This window comes from Vipera ursinii (genome assembly GCF_947247035.1).
Source record: "Vipera ursinii genome assembly, chromosome: 8".
NCBI lineage: Eukaryota > Metazoa > Chordata > Lepidosauria > Squamata > Viperidae > Vipera > Vipera ursinii.
This window is the reverse complement of record NC_139519.1, coordinates 1,222,403-1,243,492: the sequence shown is the minus strand read 5'-3', so window position 1 is coordinate 1,243,492 and position 21,090 is coordinate 1,222,403. Positions and strand designations below refer to the sequence as shown.

At 45.6% G+C, this 21,090-nt stretch overlaps 2 protein-coding genes across 5 annotated transcripts in view; both read right to left on the bottom strand.

The window, feature by feature from the left end:
- The window catches only part of LOC310643944 (PH and SEC7 domain-containing protein 4-like), a 29,101-nt gene extending 20,822 nt beyond the window's left edge, over nt 1-8,279 (bottom strand). The window contains exons 1-4 of one of the 3 annotated variants that reach the window (XM_083368646.1): nt 7,923-8,279; nt 2,897-4,002; nt 737-794; nt 173-602 (exon numbers count right to left, since the gene is read on the bottom strand). In XM_083368646.1, coding sequence (XP_083224772.1) covers nt 173-602; nt 737-794; nt 2,897-3,904 — 1,496 coding nt within the window. In that variant the 5' untranslated portion in view covers nt 3,905-4,002; nt 7,923-8,279. Of the gene's footprint in view, nt 1-172; nt 609-736; nt 795-2,896; nt 4,003-7,099; nt 7,296-7,922 lie in introns of those variants that run through there. The other 2 variants (XM_083368644.1, XM_083368645.1) reach the window with 2 other exon arrangements.
- A 3,133-nt stretch (nt 8,280-11,412) lies between these two features.
- On the bottom strand, nt 11,413-20,025 carry LOC310643947 (interleukin-1 receptor antagonist protein-like). Of its 2 annotated transcripts, XM_083368649.1 has the most exons (5): nt 19,821-20,025; nt 19,162-19,204; nt 18,083-18,171; nt 16,281-16,405; nt 11,413-13,905 (listed from the first exon to the last, which is right to left on the bottom strand). In XM_083368649.1, the coding sequence occupies exons 1-5, from the start codon at nt 19,858-19,860 to the stop codon at nt 13,693-13,695; spliced, it is 510 nt and encodes a 169-aa protein (XP_083224775.1). In that variant the 5' UTR covers nt 19,861-20,025; the 3' UTR covers nt 11,413-13,692. The 2 variants fall into 2 exon arrangements, with proteins under 2 accessions (XP_083224775.1, XP_083224774.1); XM_083368648.1 differs by lacking the exon at nt 19,821-20,025 and having other exon boundaries at nt 19,162-19,364.
- Between the last annotated feature and the right edge of the window lie 1,065 nt (nt 20,026-21,090).

Here is a 21,090-nt window from a genome sequence, read left to right as displayed (position 1 = left end):
AGCAAACTCTCTTGTGGCTGCAGGACAAAAGCCACAATCATTTCAAAGCAGCCTCCAGATACTTGCTGGGTTGCCTCTTGGCTCAAGCCCACCTCAGCAGGAGGATGCTGTGTGTAGTGAGCAGACCAGAAAGGCCAATGGTCCCAAGAGATGTAAAACAAAGCATCCTTACTATAACATTGGCTCTTCCTCTCTGTCTTTTGACCTCCCATCGCTTGGCATAGCTGGCAACTCCACCATCTTGAGTCTTTCTACTGAGCTCACCAGCTTCCGCTCTATACCACAAAGTGGGATGGAGTGCACATCTGCTCCGGTGACGTCTTTCTGTAGAGAGGAAGTTCTTTCGGGCTCCTCTAACCATGTGCAGGAAGATGAAGGGTGGCCACGGAATGATCCTTGTAGCTCAAACCTCTCTTGCTGCAGATTCTCTTCTGCAGCAGGACCTGAGAGGACCTGGAAGCTGGAGGGAACACAGCAACTCTTCCCTGGAGATACAGGCTTAGGAGGGGGACTGCTCTCCGTGGTCTCTTGCAGCAAAGCAGACATCAAAGTGCTGGAGGCAGAAAACAACAGGCCTTCTGCTGGCAAATACGCAGGCAGGTCTGCATCTGGACCAGAGGGACAAGGCAGTTACAAGGCAGTTTCCTTTCCTTGCAAGATCACAGTGCAGCTTAGAAAGCTCTGTGATGGGCAGTGCATTCCCTGATGCTCTTAAAAAGATCACTGCAAGACTTACCTGGAGTAATGATTTCCAGAACATCTCCTTTGAATGGATCCAGAACACAGCCCTCAGCCTGGAAGATAAATTTTGGTAGTCACAAAAGGCTGAGGCAGCTGACAACATGAAAAGCTGCTGACCCCTCTGCGCCCTGCCTTCAGGAGTGGATTTTCAAGCATTTCCCAAGCTGTGGAAAGAACAATCGCTGTACATCAACAGTAGGGGACAGAAACAAAACCAGCGCGGCCTGGTGCAAATGGATTTGTAGATTGTTCGGATGCTGTTTTGTTGAAGGCAAGGACCTGGTTTTGTGGAAAGTTTATCTATGCCATTTACCAGGTAAATGGTATATTCAAGCAGCTACTTCTAGTTTGCTGTCTCCAGGTCTCAAGATTTCCAAGACAAGGGATAAAATAACTGGTGGTTAATATAAGGATACCCCAAACATTGACCTACATCTGCATGCAGCATTAGCAGCTAAGCAAAACAAGAGGGTTGTCAGAACCCATTCCTATTTCATTTCTATCCCTTCTGACCCAAATCAAACCTCAACTTTCCCTGGGTTCTGCCATACTCCCAAAGGGGAGGGGGGATGTGCCTCAGTGGGTTTATTGCCTCTGCTTCCTCTATCACTACAATGTAACCTTTTGATTTCCTTTATTGCCTGTCCTCTATCTGCTACAATGTAACATTTTGCTTTCCTGCTTATCTCTCTCTCTCTGAACTTTCTCTCCCTAAACTGTCAGCTCGAACAAGGGAGGGAACAAGGAATGTAACCTCCGTGCCTGGTTTATTTCTACGCTCTCAGAGGAAGGTGTGAAGCCGCTGACCATCCTGGTGTGAACTGAAGACAGGCCACTGTTATCTCCCCTTTTCCCATGATGGACCTAACACCTGGGGATCGGTTGTCCCACACTGGCCAGATGGACTATGGGATGGGGTCTTGCTTGGGGATACCTTAACCTATTGCTCTGCATGGGAAATCTCAGATCCTGTCTATTATCCTGCTATCAACTACTCTTAATAAAAGTTCCTGTTGGAAGAAATCGCTTCCAAGAGTTCTGCTTAAGATGTGGGGTTGAAGTGGGTCCTGACAAGGGTTTTGGTTTGGACAAGAAAGTCTCTTGCAGGTCCAGTGATGTCATCCTGGCCCTGAAAGAGGTGCTGGGCAGCTGGTGGAATGCATTCTTTTGTTGGAGAGGACTGGACCTAAATAGGAATTAAAACTCCAACTAAGTTTATGTAAAGCAAACACGGTAGATGTATGCTCATGAGTCTATTACAGAACAGAACAGAAGCTGGGAGGGTGTTTCTTGTCCTGCCTTCAGGTGCTTTGGAGAATAGCTTGACTCCCTCTTCTTTGGGGCAGCCCCTGAGATATTGGAACACTGCTATCATATCACCCCTAGTTCTTTTCTTCATTAATCTAGACATACCCAATTCCACCAACCATTCCTTATGTTTTAGCCTCCAGTCCCCTAATCATCTTTGTCGCTCTTCTCTGTACTCTTTCTAGTCTCAACATCTTTTTTACATTGTGGTGACCAAAACTGGATGCAGTATTCCAAGTGTGGCTTTACCAAGGCATTGTAAAGTGGTATTAATATTTCACATGATCTTGATTGTATCCCTCTGTTAATGCAGCCTAGCACTGTGTTGACTTTTGTGGAAGCTGCAGCACATTACTGACTCATATTTAAGTAACTGTCAGTTACTACTATTGAGCAAGTTACAACCTGTATTATACCCGTGCATTTTTCTTGCCTAAATGTAGAATCTTACTTTTTCACCATTGAATTTCATTTTGTTAGATAGCACCCAATATTCAAGTCTATCAAAATCCTTCTGTATCTTAAGCCTATGTTCTGGAGTGTTGGCTATTCCTGCCAGCTTGGTGTCATCTGCAAATTTGATGAGTTCCCCATCTATCCCCTCATCCAAATCATTGATGAAGATGTTGAAGAGTACTGGGCCCAGAACAGAACCCTGGGGCACTCCACCACACACTTCCCTCCATGTAGATGCAGTTCCATTGAGGACCACACACTGAGTATGGCCGGTCAGCTGTACATAGAAGCATATGCACTGAGAGCTTCTGTACTAGAGACAAATTCCTTGTGTACTGAATCACTCTTGACCAAATCAAGTTCAGTTCAGTTCAGTTCAAGCCCCTCTTACCTTTGAATTCTCTTCCAAAGAGCATGTGGTTTCAAGATCTCTTTCTGTGATTATCAATGGAGACAAGGAACGATAATGGGGCACATAACTTGGAAAAGAACAGGTGGATGTGTCCTCATTAGCATCTGGATCACATACAGAAAAATAATTCCTGGCCACAGGGCTTATTGCCACAATGGCCTGGGAAAACAAGTCACCATTATGGTTCCCAGAGTCCACATCACTTTTAAGATTTTTCTTGTAATTCTCAGTGTAACTTTCCCTTTCTGATTGTGTCCATGGAACTTGTCCTTCAAAAGTTCTGGTTAATTGAGGACTTTCCTGAAAGAGTGGGTTATTGAAAAATAAATATTCAACCTCCTCCTCATCTTCCTCGTCACTTTCTTCCTCCTCCTGTCTCTCTAAATTCTCTTCTGGCTCCTCCCCACTATCACTTTCAAGGAGTAAATGTTCATTGACGGTAGTAGCTGTGTCCAGGGACATGACTGTCACCGGTATGTTTTTAGAACTCACACTGTGAGTCTGCAGAGATTCTTTCTGCTTATCTAACTCCTCTTGAAGATCTAAGACACACATCTGAGCTTGTAGAATACCAGCCCAAAAAACAGATTGGGTAGCATCACTATTACATTTATCCTGAGTTTTCAAATTTTTTATCAGCTCAAGAGGCTGTCCAAATGTCTCAAAGTCCAAGCTTTCTGAAACAGGGTGGTCCAGTTCAGGGTGCAATACTTCAAAATTATTCTGCATTAACACTGGAATGGAATTTTCAGAGGGTGTTTCAGTTCTGCAGTGAACACCCTCCAACCTATCCTGTACAAGACACAAAGAAGGAGGGGTAATAGCATTTTCAGCCTGGCAAGTTTCAGAAAATGCAAGCAGATCCCAAGTCTGTTTTAAGCACCCTCCAGGGTCAGAGTTCGCTTCTGTTGTTCTGTCTTCAGAGGCCATATCCATCAGGTCTGAGGTACTGGAGCATTCAGGGCATTCCATTCTAGCATCTACCATGAAAACTTGCACAGAAGCAACTACGGTTCCAGTCTGATTTTCAATGGGCTAAGAAACTGGGCATTTTAAAAGTAATCTCCATGGTTCTCTTGTTTGGCCTGCAAAAGAGAAAGTAGAAATATATGTTCTGGTTATAACACTTGCTCCAAATGAATAGTTTCACAGTCGGCGTCTTACATTCTATAATGAGAAGCAATATAAAATATTTTAAATATATAAATAATTAAACAGATCAATTACAAAAGAAGCCAAAAGATGCCAAATATTAGCTGCTGGAAACACAGTTCTTCATGCCAGTATAAACTCCTGCAGATGCCATCAAAGGAGTTGCTAGTCCTCAGTGTTTTGCACATCAAGATTTAGGATATTATAACAAATATAATACATATTGATATATATGAATCTATGAACTAAGAATTGAAGCCTTTGAACTATGGTGCTGGAGAAGACTCCTGCGAATCCCTTGGACTGCAAGGCGATCAAACCGGTCAGTCCTAGAGGAGATCAACCCTGACTGCTCTTTAGAAGGCCAGATCCTGAAGTGGAAACTCAAATACTTTGGCCACCTAATGAGAAGGAAGGACTCACTGGAGAAGAGCCTAATGCTGGGAAAGGTTGAAGGCAAGAGAAGAAGGGGACGACAGAGAATGAGGTGGCTGGACGGAGTCACTGAAGCAGTGGGCATGAGCCTAAATGGACTCCAGAAGATGGTAGAAGAGAGGAAAGCCTGGAGGAACGTTGTCCATGGGGTCGCGATGGGTCGGACATGACTTCACAACTAACAACAATGAACTAAGAAAGGGAAAGGGAAAAGAAGGGAAACAAGTGGCTATTAAAGAGCCATGGAGTGTATTTTTTGAACTAGGGCAAGCCAAACAAGAAAAAACAGATTGTTCACTCTTCTGTATATTCAAATTGAACTGCTGTCTTTTTCAGCTACTGCAAAAAACAGTAGTAAAGCAAAATTGTTATGCACATTTATCAATCCCAAAGATGATTTTTCAGAAGGCAACTGGACTTTCTTTTTATTTGAAGATGTTTCCATTCTCATCTAAGAAGCTTCTTCAGCTATGTCTTCAAAGAGAAATAAGAAAGTCCAGTTGCCTCATGAAAAAGCTTCTTTGGGACAACTATGACGTGGATGACTGAGAATCTCCAGATATTTATTTTTTGAATTTATATAATCGTCCATCTGACAAGATGTGACCTTGCCCCACAACAGACAAAGCAATAGAGATGGGAAATGAACAGAACTTTAACAATATTCAGAATATGCCTTAAAATATAGTCAGCCACGTTATTTAAAATGTATTTATTTTATTTATTTACTTCCATCTTCTGCATATCACTGGCTTTACTTGAACTCTCAGAATATAGTGGTTTTGCAAAAGAAGCCTGTAAAATTTTCCCTAATTGTAGGACAAATTTTAAACAATGATACAGCAGCATCTTCCTCCTTTAGTTCTCCCAATCGCTGTTGGACAAAGAGGGGACACCTCCCCTCACAGACCAACTTCAGTCATTGAAAGAGTGCAACCCACCTAAGCTTTGGCTGGGGCCTTCTGAGACAAGCAGGGAGGGGACTTTTCCTCTGTTGTCAGACAGAAACTCTGCCCAGCAGTGAAGGAGACACAAAGAAAGGCTGCCCCATGTTCTAGATGACAATGTCACCACAAACAGAAAGACACAAGCCCTGGTTTGGTTGGAATCCATAGGAGCTGGTTGTTCCTCATCAGGCAGTGCTTACGAGAGAGATCACCAACCTCCAGCTCATCAGTGTGACCCACCAGGCCTGTGGGGCTTAGGAAAAAGCCCTTCATTATCACTATTAAACTGCTCCCTTGGCAGTTTTGCCAGTACGCCTCTTCTCCCAGTAAGGATGGTACCCAGGAACTCCCAGCCATTGCCAATTTGGCATCCACACACCTTCCCTGTGTTGGAATCCCCTCAGGTCATCCAAACCTGCAACACAGAGAGAGACTCAATTTGGCCTCTGGGGAGGAGTGACATCCAGTCTGGCTGTCATAGGGATTCCCTGCTGACCAAGAGAAACTACGGCTGCCTCAGAGCCAAGTTAAGGCTGTTCTTATAGCACAGCATAATGGAGGAGGGTCCAAACTCTATGCAAAATCTTATGATGCAGTATCTCTACTACCTCAGCCTTGACAGCATCAGCTCTTCATCTACCGGTAGCTATTCTTACTTTTTGCAAGGAGTGAATGTTGAGGATAATTACAAATTTTAAGAAAGATTGTTTTTTAATTAAGTGCTTCAGTGGATGAAATTATTATAGGGTAAACAGGTTCAAAAGAAAATCAACTGGTTTTGAGCAACCTGGGGCAAAGAGTCAATGGGAAGTGTGAGGGGTGATAGAACTAGGAAATTGTTCTTCCGGAGTTTGCATTCTACTCATTCTAACTGGGCAGGCATAACAGCTAATTTATTTTACCACAGACTGCAACATTCCAGCAAATCTCCCAAATGATTTTAATCCTTCCCTTAAAACAGCCGCCCAGGCCCGAGATTTGAATGGCCTCTAGTCCAGCTTCCTCGGGAGCGGCAAGGAAGAAATCCCCGGAGAAGCGTCCGCAGCGCCGCCGCCTCCGGGAGGGAACGCATGTCGTGAGCGGAAGGGCCGGCCCGGGGCTTGCGAAGGCCGCCCTTCGGGTCATTTAGCTTCCCCAAACCCACTTCTGCCTACTCCTTTGGGCGCGCGATTTCCCCGGGGAAGCCCGGGGATCGGGTGCCTTTCAAAAGAGCCGCTTCCGTCTCAGGGGCTGCGAAGTGGTGGACCTGCTTCCTTCTCTCTTTAGGAGCCACGTCCAGGCCCGCCCTTCACTTTTCCCCAAGAAAACGCGGACGGGCCCCTTCCTCCCCACCGCCCGAGGGGCCCGCAGCCTCCCCGGCCGGGGCCATGGCTTCGCGAGCGCCGGAGCCCAGGCAGAGCCCAGGGCCCGGGAGCGCTGCCCGGTCGGGATAGGAGCGCGGAGGCTCTGCCGGCCAGCCCGGCCCTCGGCGCCCCTGGGAGGCGCTGGCTCCGCAGGCTCCGGGAAGCCGCTTCCGCGAGGCCGGCCCAGCGGAGGCGCGGCTCTTCCCTCCGGAGGGGTCGCTGGGCGCTTCCGCCGGGGGGGAAGGGGCGGGCGGAGCCGCTCCGCCTCGGGAAAGCCCACCCGGGCGGCCCCGGCCCCCACTTACCTCCGCGGGCCCTGCTTCGCCGCGACCGGCCGGCCGGCAGCATTTCCGGCCTGCGCGCCGCCCGAGCACAAGGCCCGCCTCGCCCAGGAAGCCGGGCCCGCAGCCGCGCTCCTCTGCCCCGAGCCCGGCCGGGCCCCGCGACGCCTCCCGGGCCGGGCCCCCCGCCGGGAAGCCGACTGGTGACCGCGGGGGACCCCGCGATCCCCGCCGGGGCCGGTGACGGCTCCTCCCCCGGCTCCCCCTGGCGTTGCGAAGGGGCCCCGGCCTGAGGCGGCTCCGGGAGGGCCCTGGAAGGTCACGACTCTGGCTGCCGGCTCGGAGTTTGGGCCGGGCTCAGTTCAGCGTTTCCCCTCCCGGTGCTCGCCCTGCCTCGGAGCAGGCACAACATTGGGGAGCCTCCCGAGAGATGCCAGGGTCAGGGGCCCCCGCCGCTCCCCCCACAGCCCCAGGGGAGCCGAGCTGATTGCCAAACCCCAGAGGGGGGGTACCAAACCCCGGGGGGTAGGTTTTCCATTGGAGGTGCAGGGCGGAGGAGGGGGGAATGGGGGCTCCCTGACTTGCAGTGCTGGGAGAGAGTGACCGTTGCCCCCCCCCCCCTGTTAGGAGTGCTACACAGGCAGCATTGGGACCCAACTTCATTGTTGGGCTGGGCACACTCTTCCATCTCAGCTTTGCTTTCGCTGGGGCTCCTGTCCTTGGCTTTCAGCTGTCTACGCTCCAGAGTTGGTCCTCTGAGAAAGGACTGCGGAGGCATCTGGCTGGGCTTCCAGAGCCCCAACCCTTCCAGAGGCTTTTTTTCCACGCTCCTCCTTATTGTACTTACCTCCTGTCAGACCTTTCATCCTTTCATCTTGCCGAGGCCTGAACAACGATCCCTAGGGAATCAGTGCTGCTTCCCAAGAGCCCCTGGTGAGAATGGGACAGATCCTGCTTGGTCTTTTGCTATTTTTACATGATTTTGCAAGACAACCTGACTCAAGGCCACTAACTCTGTGACACCGACCTCTCTTTGAAAAGCATTCAAACAAAGGAGTAGAGAAGGTTTTCTGTCTTGCAAAATGCTGTGCAATTGAAGAAGTGTTGCTTTGCCTCCTGCACATGCTACAGTGCTGCTGTCTCAACCGGAACTTACAGCTCTTGTGAGAGCAGCAAACCGCACAGGCCGCGGCTACTGCCTCTCCGAGCTACTTTTAAACGAAGGCCACCAAGCAGAGAGAAGCAGGAAGCCCAAGCAGAACTAGTCTCAGACTGCAAGGTAGGGGAAGTAGGATGAGGACCAGGTCCCCTCATTTACAGCAATTTCCGTCCACTAATACAAGAAAAACTAAGTCAGTGCGTATTTGGAAGAGCTGCTTCAAAATACATTGAATCGTAGCACCTCCTTAAAGTGTGAAGCTAAAAGAAAAGCAATTTTAAAGTGAGCAGCTGCACTCATTGTTGCATGCTTTAAAGTATCACTTCCAAATCTTTTCCAAAGTGCATCTAACTTTTACTGAGCAAGCAGTGAACAAAGTCTAAAATGATTCAGTAAAAATTGACATAAAAATGATTTTTCTATTCCTCTCTGAACAGAACAGAACAAAACAGAACAACAGAGTTGGAAGGTTTTCTTGTCCAAACCTTACTCAAGTAAGGACCCTATATCATTTCAGACAAATGGCTGCCCAGTCTCTTAATATTGTTTTTAGATGACTTCTGGCAGGAACAGATGGTGGCAGTGTATCAATCCTTACTCTTCTTGACCTCTCAGTGGTATTTGATACCACTGCTGATGGTATCCTTCTGACTTGGTTGCAGGATAGGCAACATGGTGCTGTCCTGGTTTTCCAGCCATGGTCCCTACTATGTGGGGTGCCTCGGAGTTTGGTTGCCTCCTCTCCTATTTTATATCTACATGAAGCCCTAGGTGAGCTGATCTGACAGTTTGGAATGAGGTTCTATCAATATGTGCAGATCTACATGCCTGCTGGTTGAAGCCATAGATCTCCTGTCCCCATGTCAGGAGAATATAGGGGCCTGAATAGGGCACAAGGAGAGGAGAGGAGAGGAGAGGAGAGGCAAACAAATACTTACTAACAGAGAAGAAATGATGAGGGGTTTGAAGTTGTGGAAACTTTAGGAAAGAGTGACCCTGTCATATTGGAATTCAATATATTGCAGACACAAGCAATAGAACATAATCAAGCCAGTGACTTTAAAAGAGCTGATTTCAACAAAGTCAAGAGAGTTTGGGAAGGACTCCATGGTTGAAAATCTTAAAGGAGAAAACTACTCAAGAAGCTTGGGAAACTAAATATGGTTATAAATGCCCAGTCCAGCACAACACCACTGAAAAAGAAAATTAAGAAGTATAAAAGTATAAAAAAATGAAATGAAAAAAATGAAAAGAGGGAGACATAACTAAGGCAGAATGCCAGCATATAGCCCAAAGATAAGGTCAGGAAAACTAAGGCTCAGAATTTATTTTATTATTTTTATTTTAATTCCATTTATATCCCGCCCTTCTCCGAAGACTGAAGACTGAGGGCGGCTTACAAGCTTAGCAGTAGCCTTCATTCTATGTATATGCCTGCTTATTAGGGCTTTCACACACACCCCAAGTGGCATTATTACAAAGTCAGCTTAATTGCCAACAATCTGGGTCCTCATTTTACCTACCTCGGAATGGTGGAAGGCTGAGTCAACCTTGAGCCTGGTGGGATGCGAATCTGCACTAATTGCAGGCAGCAAATGAATGAACTAAGACTTGCAGCAAATATCAATAATAATAATAAAAGTTTCTTTTAATATATAAAAACAAGAAAAAAATCAAGGAAACAATTGGTCCACTAATAGGAGAAGAAGGGAAGGAAGTGACGGGCAGTAGGGGGAAAGCAGAGCTGCTTAACTCTTTCTTTGCATCTGTCTACACACAAAAATAAAAAATAGCCCAACGTACCAAAAACAGTACTGTTGGGTCAGGTACAGCTCGGTATATACATGCCAGAGAAAGGTGATGGTCTAACCCTTCTCTGAAAATATGAATTATAGATTGCTCAGACCATCTCTCTACCCGACTTGCCATCTTTCGAAACTCCCGCACATACTCCAGGGCAGGCCGGCCAGCTTGCTTTATCTTGTGGATTTCTTCTTCCACTTTTAGGGCAATGGATGGGTCCTCAAATCTTTCCCTCAGCCCTAGGAGGAAAAGGTGGGGGTCCTCCAATTCAGGGGCCTGCTCGTTATATATATTGTTCAACCATTCAGATGCTTCTCCCTCTAGGCTGGACGCAGTCACATTGACCATTGTACCCAGGTCCGGGTAAGAGTGACCCCAGCGATTCAAGTGAGAGCGAACTTGGTTGAGGAAAAAAAACAGTTTCTCTGGGTCCCCATCGAAGGTTGCTCTGAAGGGTGGGCTCATCATTGGTTGCTGGGGGCCCCATTGTTGCTGGCCCCACCCTGATTGTTGGTTAACTGGTTGCAGGGGCCCTCACTGCTGTTGTGTTTCCAGTTGCTGCTGGCCCTACTCTGGTTGCTGATTTAATGGCTGCCAGGGCCCCCACTGCTGCTGCCCCCACTGGTCCTGCTGTACGTTCAGGGGTTACACGTTTGGGTCCTGCTGCTGCCACCCTTGCTGTTGTCCTCCCACCAGCTCCTAATCTCCAGGCTTCTGCACCACCCCCAGCTGTTGCAAGGCTTCTATTAGCTGGGGCAAGCTCAGAGGTTGTTGGCTTTTCACTTGTGGGGGCTTCCCAACCTCCCATTGCTGCAGAGGCCTCAGGCTGGGGTCCTCTGCCTCTATGAGTCTGGAGAGCTTGGAAGGGGACTCCTGGGGCTGGCAGGCAGTCTGATCTGCAGACAGGATTTTCCACTCACCCAGATTCTCAGTGGCTGATGATCTGGCATCTCTCCCCCATTCTGCTTTTGGGGCCTCTTGTAGCAGTTGGCTTCCGTAGTCTCCACTGGAGTGGTTCCAGCCTGACGACCAGACAAGCTCAATTATTTGCTGAGGTTTGGAGATCGGCCCAAATTCATCTTCCCACAGAAAACTTATTTCCTCTTCAGAAGTTTCGCCAGTAGCCAGGCTTTCCCTTTCCAACCTGAGGATTCTTCCCTGAATCTTTGCCAGCTTCTCTCTTACTGGAGATAGCCACGGGGGTTCAGGACCCCGCTTTGGAAGAAAGTAGATTCTGGCATGATGTTGTGGTTCCGATAAATGAGACAATTCAAACAAATTGCAGGCATATTATTTATCTAAAAGGTCTTAGTAATGAAACGAAAGATCAGCACTCATGGAGGGATGCCAGAATCTGAAATCTCCTCCCCCCAAACCCTTCATAACACACACACAATCCCCGCCCTTATCTACACATCATAAATCACATTATCCAATTAGTTTTACATATGAAGTTACACTTCCCCTTCTGTGCAGGGCTTAATCTTATCTTCTCAAGATAGCTGTTGAAGTTTCCCTCTCTTCAAGATTCAAAGCGAAGCAGTTTAAACAAAAGGCTGTCTCCTATACTGTAAGTGCAAAAACATGTCAATGTTAGCAGCATTGACAGCATGTGCGAAACCATTCCCTCCCCTGCAGCTGCCACCATTGCCATTCTGTGGAGCCAGAAAAGTTGGGGACTGCTGGTTTAGTTTATTGTCATTCAAACTATAGACTGGATAATTTTAAATTATGAAAAAGGAAAAAAAAACACCAGTGTGGAATATTCTGAGAAGTGTTACCTGTTATATTTTAAAGGCAGGAAAACACAGTTGATATAAAACGTATTTATTTCAAATACTTTTTTCTCCTTTTGAAGGAAAACATTTGCAACCAATGTTTTCCAATGTCCAAAGACAAGCGTTTGAGGATACAATTAATTTTGTCACCTAGCTCTAAAAGAATGGAGTCAAAAATACTAGAATGTTAGTGTGAAGCTGATTAGAAAAAGATACCTATATGATTTGGGAAATTAATCAGAAAAAATCAGGAAGAATAGATTTATTGGAAATATGTTTATTTTCTTGCTAAAACATACTTGCAAATACTCAAACAAGGAAGATGCTAGGCGGTGGCTGAAAATGTCCCTTCAAAGCATTAGGGGAGGTCACAAGCATCAGAGGTCAAGAAAACAGAACAGATCCTATTGTCCAGCTGCATCATGCCACAGTCCTCTATTTTTTATGGACAAAACAGAAATCAGGAGGAATATGCTGGTTGGGCCTTCTGAAAAACTGCATGAATGAGGAAGGAGGGCTGCATGGAAAAACTACAAGCTTTGTTTGGAAGCACCCCCTGCCAAAAATAATCCCAAAGCCTGAATTATGTAGAACAATGGAAATATAAATGCATTTGGGCAATCCAACTGGCTTGATCTTTTGCTCCCCAGTTTTAATTACACCTATATACCACTGGTACATGGCTGTAGGTTTTCCTAGGAAATTGTCATTTTCTGAATCTTCTTAGCCACTGTCAAGGGACTAGAGGGAGGGATTGGGGGAGAAAGAGAGCTGCAATGGCATAATTAGGATTGGTGCCACTGTGAACACCTTCAATCCTTTTCCTCCCCTCCCCCCGCCCTTTCTATCCACCTTGCTACATCTATAACTTATATGGTACTAGTTCCAGAGAACTATAGTATTAGAAAACTAAAACTTGAAATCAGTTAATATATCAATCTGAGCTGCTAATTTCTGGGGTAGCATGATCAATAAGCCAAGGAATTCCTGTAAATTGCTGACTAGAGAGAGGCCACTTAGGAATAATCCAGTTCCTTTCCTCCCCCTCCACCACAATCAAAAGACTAAGGAACACCAACACTAGCAGGACAGATGGGAGCGAAGCTGTGCAGCAGTTGCAATATCTGTTAAACACGCCCTCACAAATAGTACTCTTGGTCCCCTGCAGAGAGTCCATCTCTACCTTAGGTCTGTTCTGATGCAGTCTCTGAAGCTCACTCATCACTGCTCATCTATCCAAGTTTTGGTGAGGCATGCCAGTCTCTCATCCCAGTTCGAATCATGGATGAAGACAGATTTATCATAGGCAGAGCTGGCATTTAAGAGTATCAGCAGAGATGGAGGTACACCTGGATCTTAAGACAAGGTGATGAGTTAGAAAAGGATTCCTTTGCTGCATCCCTCTGCTATCACAGCCTTGACTCTCCCCTCTTCCTCCCCGCCACCCCCCCTCCCAATTCGACAGGATGAGGATATGTCACAGGCTGCAGCAGACTTCTGAATAACATGTTGGGGATTCACATTCCAAAACTATGTGGAGCTAAGACAAAATAATTTTTTTATTTAATGCATATTTTGAAATAATCAGAATTAAATGTAGTCAATAGTTACTTTAAATGTATTTAAATTTCTGGCATATTTTGCACTCGTAGCTTTTGAGATCTGCAGCTAACTTTGTGGCTGCTAGCTGCAAAACCTGCATGTCTGAATCCACAAAGTGAGCTGTGAATATCAGCTAACTGTAGAAACACTGCATCTCTTTCCTGCTGCTTTGTTCTGAAAAGCCCCCCTGCAAGAAATGCTTAGAGAAAGGGTAGCTGTGAGACTCTGCACTTCAGGAGTGGGCTTTGTCCTGTGAAGGGAGGTGTGGAGGCCAGCTAAGATTCAGGCTGAAAATAAAAGTCCACCAGATGAGAAGATCCTGGATTCTTTATCAGCCCAAGGGGTTCGTTGTCTTTGGAAGAAGTGCAGAGGAACCAGCCTGGGTTGGCAGCTGACTCAAAACGCCATATTCCATCTTTATTAGACATGAAGAAGGTGAAGCGTGTGGAGGCTTCTTTATCTTTGCCCAGGTCTGTGATGTTGATGTTCTGAGGAGAAGAAAGAGGTTTTCAGGGAAGGGAACAGCCTCACAGAGAGGGGGATTCTTGGAGGCCTCTGTGTTGAGAAGGGGCCAGGAAGCTCTCCTCCTGCAGCCTGCTCAGCTGAAAAGTCGCCACGAAGGGGGCTTCCGATAGCAAAGACAAGGGACGCTACTGATGGTGAAGGAACCCTAAGCTACCATACGTGTTTACCTGAGGAGAGCATAACATGGATTCTTCTGAATGAGAGGGATTACAGGGTAACCAGGATCACAGTTGTGGAGCCGAGAGCATAACCATTTCCACACAATTTCCCATTGCTTTCTTGAAGCTCAGTCCTTGAGAAACTACTAAAGTCCTCAGGAGAAACTTGACTAGAAACTGAAGAAAAAAATGATGATGCGTGCTTTTATGTGTGTGGAAATACTGCTTTTTTAATATAATAATTACTTAAGTTTTATGAATACCATTTAATTTATGGAGGAACTTACATAATAGTGATTGACCAGGTATTTAAATGAGGGGCATGATTAGTTTCGTGCATAAAATTTATGTGCTTTCTAATCTTAGTTTTCTGAAAAACAACTGTTTTCCCCAAAATGAAAGAATTGCAAATTGACAATTATCATGCCTCTGGAGATTCCAGTTATGAATGAAGGACCTAAAAAGTGGCACAGCGGGACAACCTTGCCCCACCAGCGGGAACTGCTGAGCAGGAGCTGCAGTGAGTCAAAATGAGTGACGTCAGGCTCAAACTCCTGTAGAGGCAGAGCAGGGAGGTGGTTCTTAAGAAAAGGGGGCCTTTGAGGTGGGAAATCCCGCCAGGGAGTCTGGGTCCTCTTAAGCCCCACCCGTTGCAGCAGAAGTCTTAGCCCAGGGCACCCCAACCTTTCTGACTTTGTGGACTGGCAGGGGGGGGGAGAGGAAATGATGCTGTGCACACATGCAGTGTGTGGTGGGCACTTGCACGTGAGGCTCCATTTGTGCAAGTGATGGGTGGGCAAATGGAGCTTCTTGTGTGCGCAAGTGCCTGCCGCTTGCACAAATGCAGCTGTGCATGCTCGCCTGCCACTTGTGCGGCCTGGTTCCAAACAGGCCCAAGCCCAGTGCAGGACACAGTCTGGGGACCCCTGTCTTGGGTCCACAGCCTCCTCCCTCCCACCAGCCATCTGACACCTCCATTGAGTCTCCTCTGTGGGTTTCTGTCTGTATGAATGTATGAGAGAAATGAACAAAATAAAAAAAAGAGTGTCTCTATCTCCCCGAGTCCATCTTGAAGAAAAGTGGTGCCATCTGTTTCACTTTGAAAGTAGCTGCAAATTAGGAGAAGAAAAGGAGAAGCTCCCTCCCCCCACAAAAAAATGGGATGGGTTGAGGGTACAAACTGGCCTGCACTGCTCCTTTACACATGCCATGGGTCATGCAATGCTCTGATCCACAACCTGGTTACCTGGCTGTAATCTTTGCTAGGAGAGGCTTCCATACAAACACATCACTTGTCTAAACCAGGGCTTTTCAACCTTTTCACCCATTGTACCACTTTTAGGATATGGCAACATCCGAGTACCACCAGTCGCCTAGCAAGGTGTCAAAAACTTGATGACCAAAAAAAGGGGAAAAAAGTCATGAAGTACAGGTAGTCCTCGACTTACAACAGTTTGCTTAGTGACTGTTTGAAGTTACAATGGCACTGAAGAAAGTGCCCCCCAAGCCACAACCGAGCAAGACACCTGCCTGCTTGCCCAGCGGCGCTCTTCCTCCTGTCTGAGGTTTTCATTGTTGTGAACATTTTTGTTGAGGATTGGCAGCAGGGGTGGTGTGTGTGTGTGTGTGTTTAGTTTTTGTTCCCCCTATCTGCTGGGTGGTTGCAGCAGGTTTTGGTCACTTCACATGACCCTGGGACACTGTGACCATCATAAATATGAATCAGTTGCCAAGCATCTGAATGTAAATCACAAGGCCCTGGAGATGCTCTAACATTCCAGCTGATCGGCGCTTCTTCTGGGCGCAGCAGAAGCGCCAGTTTCAGTGCCCAGCCTGGCGCTGATCCTGGCGCTTCCGCTGAGCCCTGACAGCCCTGCAGCTCCAGCCTTCTCTCGCTCAGGCTTGTGCGGTGCTGCCACCAGTTCAGCTCATTCCCCTCCCCCACTACCACTTTTCTAGGATGGTCATGTACCACCTGCCAGGTGCCAATGTACCACAGGTGGTACCCATACCACTGGTTGAAAAGCCCTGGTCTAAATGATGTTGCAATATCTGTCCCTCCCCTCCCCCCACGTGTGTACACACAGAGAGGTCTGTTGTCCAATCACTGTGTGTAGGAAGTACCAAGTAGTAGCTCAGATAAAGGTGGTCTCGGGCAAGGTCAGACCATTGCTTCTCACCTCCAACTGCAGCTCAGGCGGGGACCCAGGAGAGCAGGCCAGGCAGCTCTTTCCACCCTGAATGCTCAGGATGATGGGGAAGTTCTCTTGGCCAAAGGCCCGGTTATGGACCCAAAAAATCTTTTCTGGAAGGGAGAAAAAGAAAGCAGGAGAGACTGGACAGCCTGAAAAAAAATCCAGCTTTGTTTGTGTATTTCCTTCATCCACTGAGCGTTTTATTTTATGGATTGATTTAGTTAAGTGCTTCATCCCTCCAGACAGAAATTTCCTTCCCTCATCAGTTTATTTTTTGAACAATCTTGCAAGATGAATTATGTTTGGGAGCCATTCAGGAATCCCCGTGGCTGAACTTCTCTGTTCCCATGAAAAATGCCATGAATATCTCAGTCTCAATCCCATGAAAAAACTGTGCTCACGTTCTCCAGAGCAATAGAAGACGATTGGGGAGGAACTGAGGAACTGATATGAAATGTCTGAATGACATTCTTCATTCGATGCTATTTATTTGAAAGGAATAGAAGCCACCTTGAAAAGAAGTTGCCCACAGCCACTGCAAAATGAGATGGGGTGCTCCCCACAACTGCCCCTGGACTGCAGCTCTTTCCTCCCCAGGATTGCTTAAGAGTCTTGCAATGTACTTTAATGTGATTAAAGTACTGAAACAGTGTTGCCAAACCCTGCATATACTGTAGTTCCATGCATACCTAACTAAATCAAGGTAGTTATTTCTTTCTCATCCTTTCTATTTTCCCAAGATTCAAATGCTTTTTTCTGCAATGGATGGCATTCTCCTTCCCCTTCTCTGAGTCAAACCAACATTTTTTCACAAGTGGGGAGGAAACCTGGAGGAACTTTTTTATAAATAAGATCTGGAATAAAGAATCCACACTAGGGGTCTAGCCACAGCAAAGTTGGGGAAATGGGGTGACAGCTGTTGGGGGTGAAAAAGAAATGAGACACTGTAAAAGCCAAAATGAAAATGAAAGTGCTCCCCCCTTCCCATCAGCTGGGGTAGCAAGGAAGCCAGGCGGAAGAAAACTAGCATCTCAGCCATTGAAAAGTATAACTTCTACCATCGTTTTCTTTTTGAAAAAAATTCTAACATCTCACAATAAATAACCTATTTGTGTTTGTCTATTTGAATCAAGCAGATACAGTGAGAATAGAATAGAATAGAATAGAATAGAATAGAATAGAATAGAATAGAATAGAATAGAATAGAATAGAATAATAGAATAGAATAGAATAGAATAGAAGTTGGAAGGGACCTTGGAGGTCTTCTAGTCCAGCCCCCTGCTCAAGCAGGAGAACCTATATCAAACTGGTGGATGTCCAGTCTTTTCTTAAAAAACTCCAGTGATGGAGCGCCCAGGATTTCTGGGGGTAAGCTGTTCCACTGGTTGATTGTCCTCACTGTCTGGACGTTTCTTCTTAATTCCAGGTTGCTTCTCTCTTTGATCAGTTTCCAACCATTGTTTCTCATCTTTCCCTCTGATGCTTTGGTGAACAACCTGGCTCCCTCTGCCTTGTGGCAGCCCCTCAGATACTGGAACACTGCTATCATGTCTCCCCTATTTCTTCTTTTCCTTAGACTAGCCAGACCCAAAAGAAAAAGAGCAAGCTACAAATGTGTGCAAACCATCCCACCTCACCATAAAAAACCTCTAAGTTGCCAGGGAACTCCTCCAGCCTCTTAAGGGCTTGAACACCCAAGGGTGGTTTTAGGAGGAAAGCCTGCAAAGAATCTAGGGTGCAGAGGTGATTTCTTATCCCTCCTCAATGCAGTTTAAGGAAAAACTCACCTTCCAGTGCAGAGTTGGGGGCTTGCAAGTATCCAGCTATTAGTTCATTGTTCTGAAGGTAGAGGGATTTCTGGTTTACATCCCACAGTCTAAAATGTCAAGATTTGTGTTTTAAAAGAAAAGTCCTACTGTTTTCTCTCTTCAGCAATAAATCTGTATGTTGGTTCTTGTGGGGAAAATAGGAGGAGGAAGGTGTACCAGGTATATTTGCTATCTTGAATCATTTATAAAAATAACAAAGGTGGGATAAAAATAAATAAAAAATATTATACAGCAGGTAGGCCCAAATGCTTCTTGTTGATTTAAGAGCTGTCTGATTTTTTACAGTATGAGCTGTTGTTCATCCACTCTCAACTCCTGCCTTTGCCTATTCGCTCAAATCTCCTTTGGGCAGGAAAACTAAAGCAAAGTCCTCATATTCATAATGGGAAAAAAGCCATACTGAACTCTACCTTTATATGCCACTCACTCCATTTGTAGTTTTTGGTAGCTTACAAAACCTAAAATCAATACAATTCTAAACTATTAAATAAACACCAGAAAAACACTGGTCCAAAAAGCAGACCTATGCCTTAAGTCCCTTCTCTAAAGCTTCCCTTCCAGTGGCAAATCCTTTTATAACACAGGCTTCACCATGGTGCTACCAATTGGTGCTATAGTAAATGTATTCATAGTGGGACCTACAATTTGAGTCTCACAAACAATCTCAAAATGGTGGGGCAGAATATTCTGGTAATGTCATGACAGCTTAGAGGAGGAACATCAGTTCATCTCTCCTTCTAAAGGAAGCAAGATTTTTGGCCAGAAGAAAGTTGTTTCCATCCATTCAGAGATTCTTTAGGTCAGAGTCCGTCTTTGTCTCAAGAGGATGGGGGCACCCGGTTTTTAGTGAAATGAGCAAACAGGTGCTTAGTGGGACTCAGTCCCCTTCTCTGTGGGGCTTCAGGTCCCTTCCTAGAGGGAGGAGAATGGGGAGAGGCCTCTCTGAGGCTGGTGAGCTCTAAGATGTGGAAGGCTCTCCGTGGCCTCCCTCTTTGCCCCTTGCCCAAGTGGCTCCCCCAGGAGCACAGGACACTTACCGTGACTTGAAGATGGCTCCCTGAGCCCAGGCCTCCTTCCTGGCTGCACACAGAACAGAAAGCAGGAAAAGGACAGCTTTATTTGTTGAAAACCAGCCAGACTCCATTGTGTCCAACAAATTGATCATCTCTGCTGGCTTAGCCCGGCTGACTTTTTTTATACAGTCCATGACAACCACATAACTGGAATGTACGTTATTGCCAGACATGATAGTTCTGTAACAAAACCTGCTTAATTTCCAACAGCTTTTGTGCGTGTTGCAATTCATGTTGCAACTTTGGTTGCTGAAATTAAACTTCCCCAAAGTAATAGAACGGGTTCCCATTGCTATACACAAACGGGAACTGAAACCACAGCACATAAATGAAAGTATAGATTCAACTTGAAGTTGTATTCATAACAAAGAATATAGATATTAAAAAACTGTATTCAAAATAAACTAAGATGGGAGGTGCAGCCAGGAACTCTTATTACCAAATAATACAGAGTTCTCAAATAGTCTCTCCTTTAAAAAGTCATTAACTTTTCTTTTCATCCTTTTATTACAAAGATTTTCCCTTTCCAAAAAGTAAATGTTATCAGAACACAGCAAGCATCTTGTCTGACTGCATGGCCTACACAAGCCACGAATTATCACCTTCCAAGGGCACCACCATACCTGGCTGAGCCAGCTGCTCCTCTCCTTGTGAGTTGCCCATGGCTTCCCCTTATTTCAGCTTCAGCTGGAACCTCTGAAGGGTTTCACCCAACAAGCTATGGAACAGCCGGAACTATCTGAAAAGGCGTGACCAAATCTCCATGATTTGGGTTTTAAAATGTAGATCTTGACTGCTCTTTTATAAGGATGGCTCTCTTAAATTTGGTGCAAATTTTAAATACTTTGTTATAATAGATTGTTCTTATTTCATTGGCTATTTTTGTTGAACATTAGCTTTTGATTCAATTCCAATAACAGGATTACTTTATATGTAGTGATTTAATGTTGTTTTGAAAATTCTTGTTCAATTTTACAATAAATGTTTCTTTCTAGTTCTTTTTTCATTTGTTCTTCATGGTTGTTTTATTAAGTATCTATTGAAATTAAATTAAAAAATTTAAAAGTGTAGTCTAGTCTGAGAATATTCTTTTGTCATGGTTCCGATAGATGAAACCCATCAAAAGAGCTTCAAGGCAAGAATTCTTCCTTAAAGAACATTTTATTCAGGAAACAAAGTATCAGCACTAGATGTTGAACCCAAAACTAGTTTCCCTTCCCCCCCCTGAATACAAAGTAACAAATTCCAATTCCCTCCCCCACCCCCAAGCAGTCATAAATCACGTTCTCCAATTATCCTGAAACAAGGGCTTTCTCCCCAGTTCCTCAGCCCACCAAAACATCATCAATTCATCCTTGGGTTCCCACAAAGCAGCGTTTATTATTATTATCAGCTGAGCTCAGCATTCATCCCAACCCCCCCTTCTGCACCTGACCTCTAAATAGAAGGAAAAGCAGGTTAAAAGCAAAAAGAGAAAATGGCTGCAATTTTCATCAGTTGTCAGAGCGGGAACATCCAATGTTTACAGTGTTGACATCCGCCCCCCCCATACAAAAACAATATGTCGATGCTGCTAACATCGAATGTTATTGCTTGACAAGAGATGAAGAAGCAGCCATTTCATATGTTAAACTTGTGTATTGCTTTAAGAGATAGGGTTAAGGCTGGGAGGAGGGAGGAGGAGGATTGTAGCTCAAGGCCATGAAATTAAAGAAGATGAGACCTTGGCAGGTTTTCTAATGGAAGGGAAACGGATTCTTCAAATTAATTGGAGAATATGATTAATGACAAAATTAGAAAGGTGGAGAATTGTATTTTAATATATTGTGCAAGGGGCGGAGATTTCAGATTCCAGCTTCCTTCGAGCAAGCATTTGCCGGTGTATTAGGCTAA

What these genes read in the sequence shown, in the direction of transcription:
- LOC310643947 (XM_083368648.1), bottom strand. Translation starts at nt 19,331, where the DNA reads ATGGACTGTATAAAAAAAGTCAGCCGGGCTAAGCCAGCAGAGATGATC. An exon ending in CCCCAACTCTGCACTGGAAG is followed by an intron (nt 16,406 to 18,082) that starts GTGAGTTTTTCC and finishes TCTCCCTTCCAG; the next exon opens with AAAAGATTTTTTGGGTCCAT. An exon ending in CGCCTGAGCTGCAGTTGGAG is followed by an intron (nt 13,906 to 16,280) that starts GTGAGAAGCAAT and finishes TCTTCTCCTCAG; the next exon opens with AACATCAACATCACAGACCT.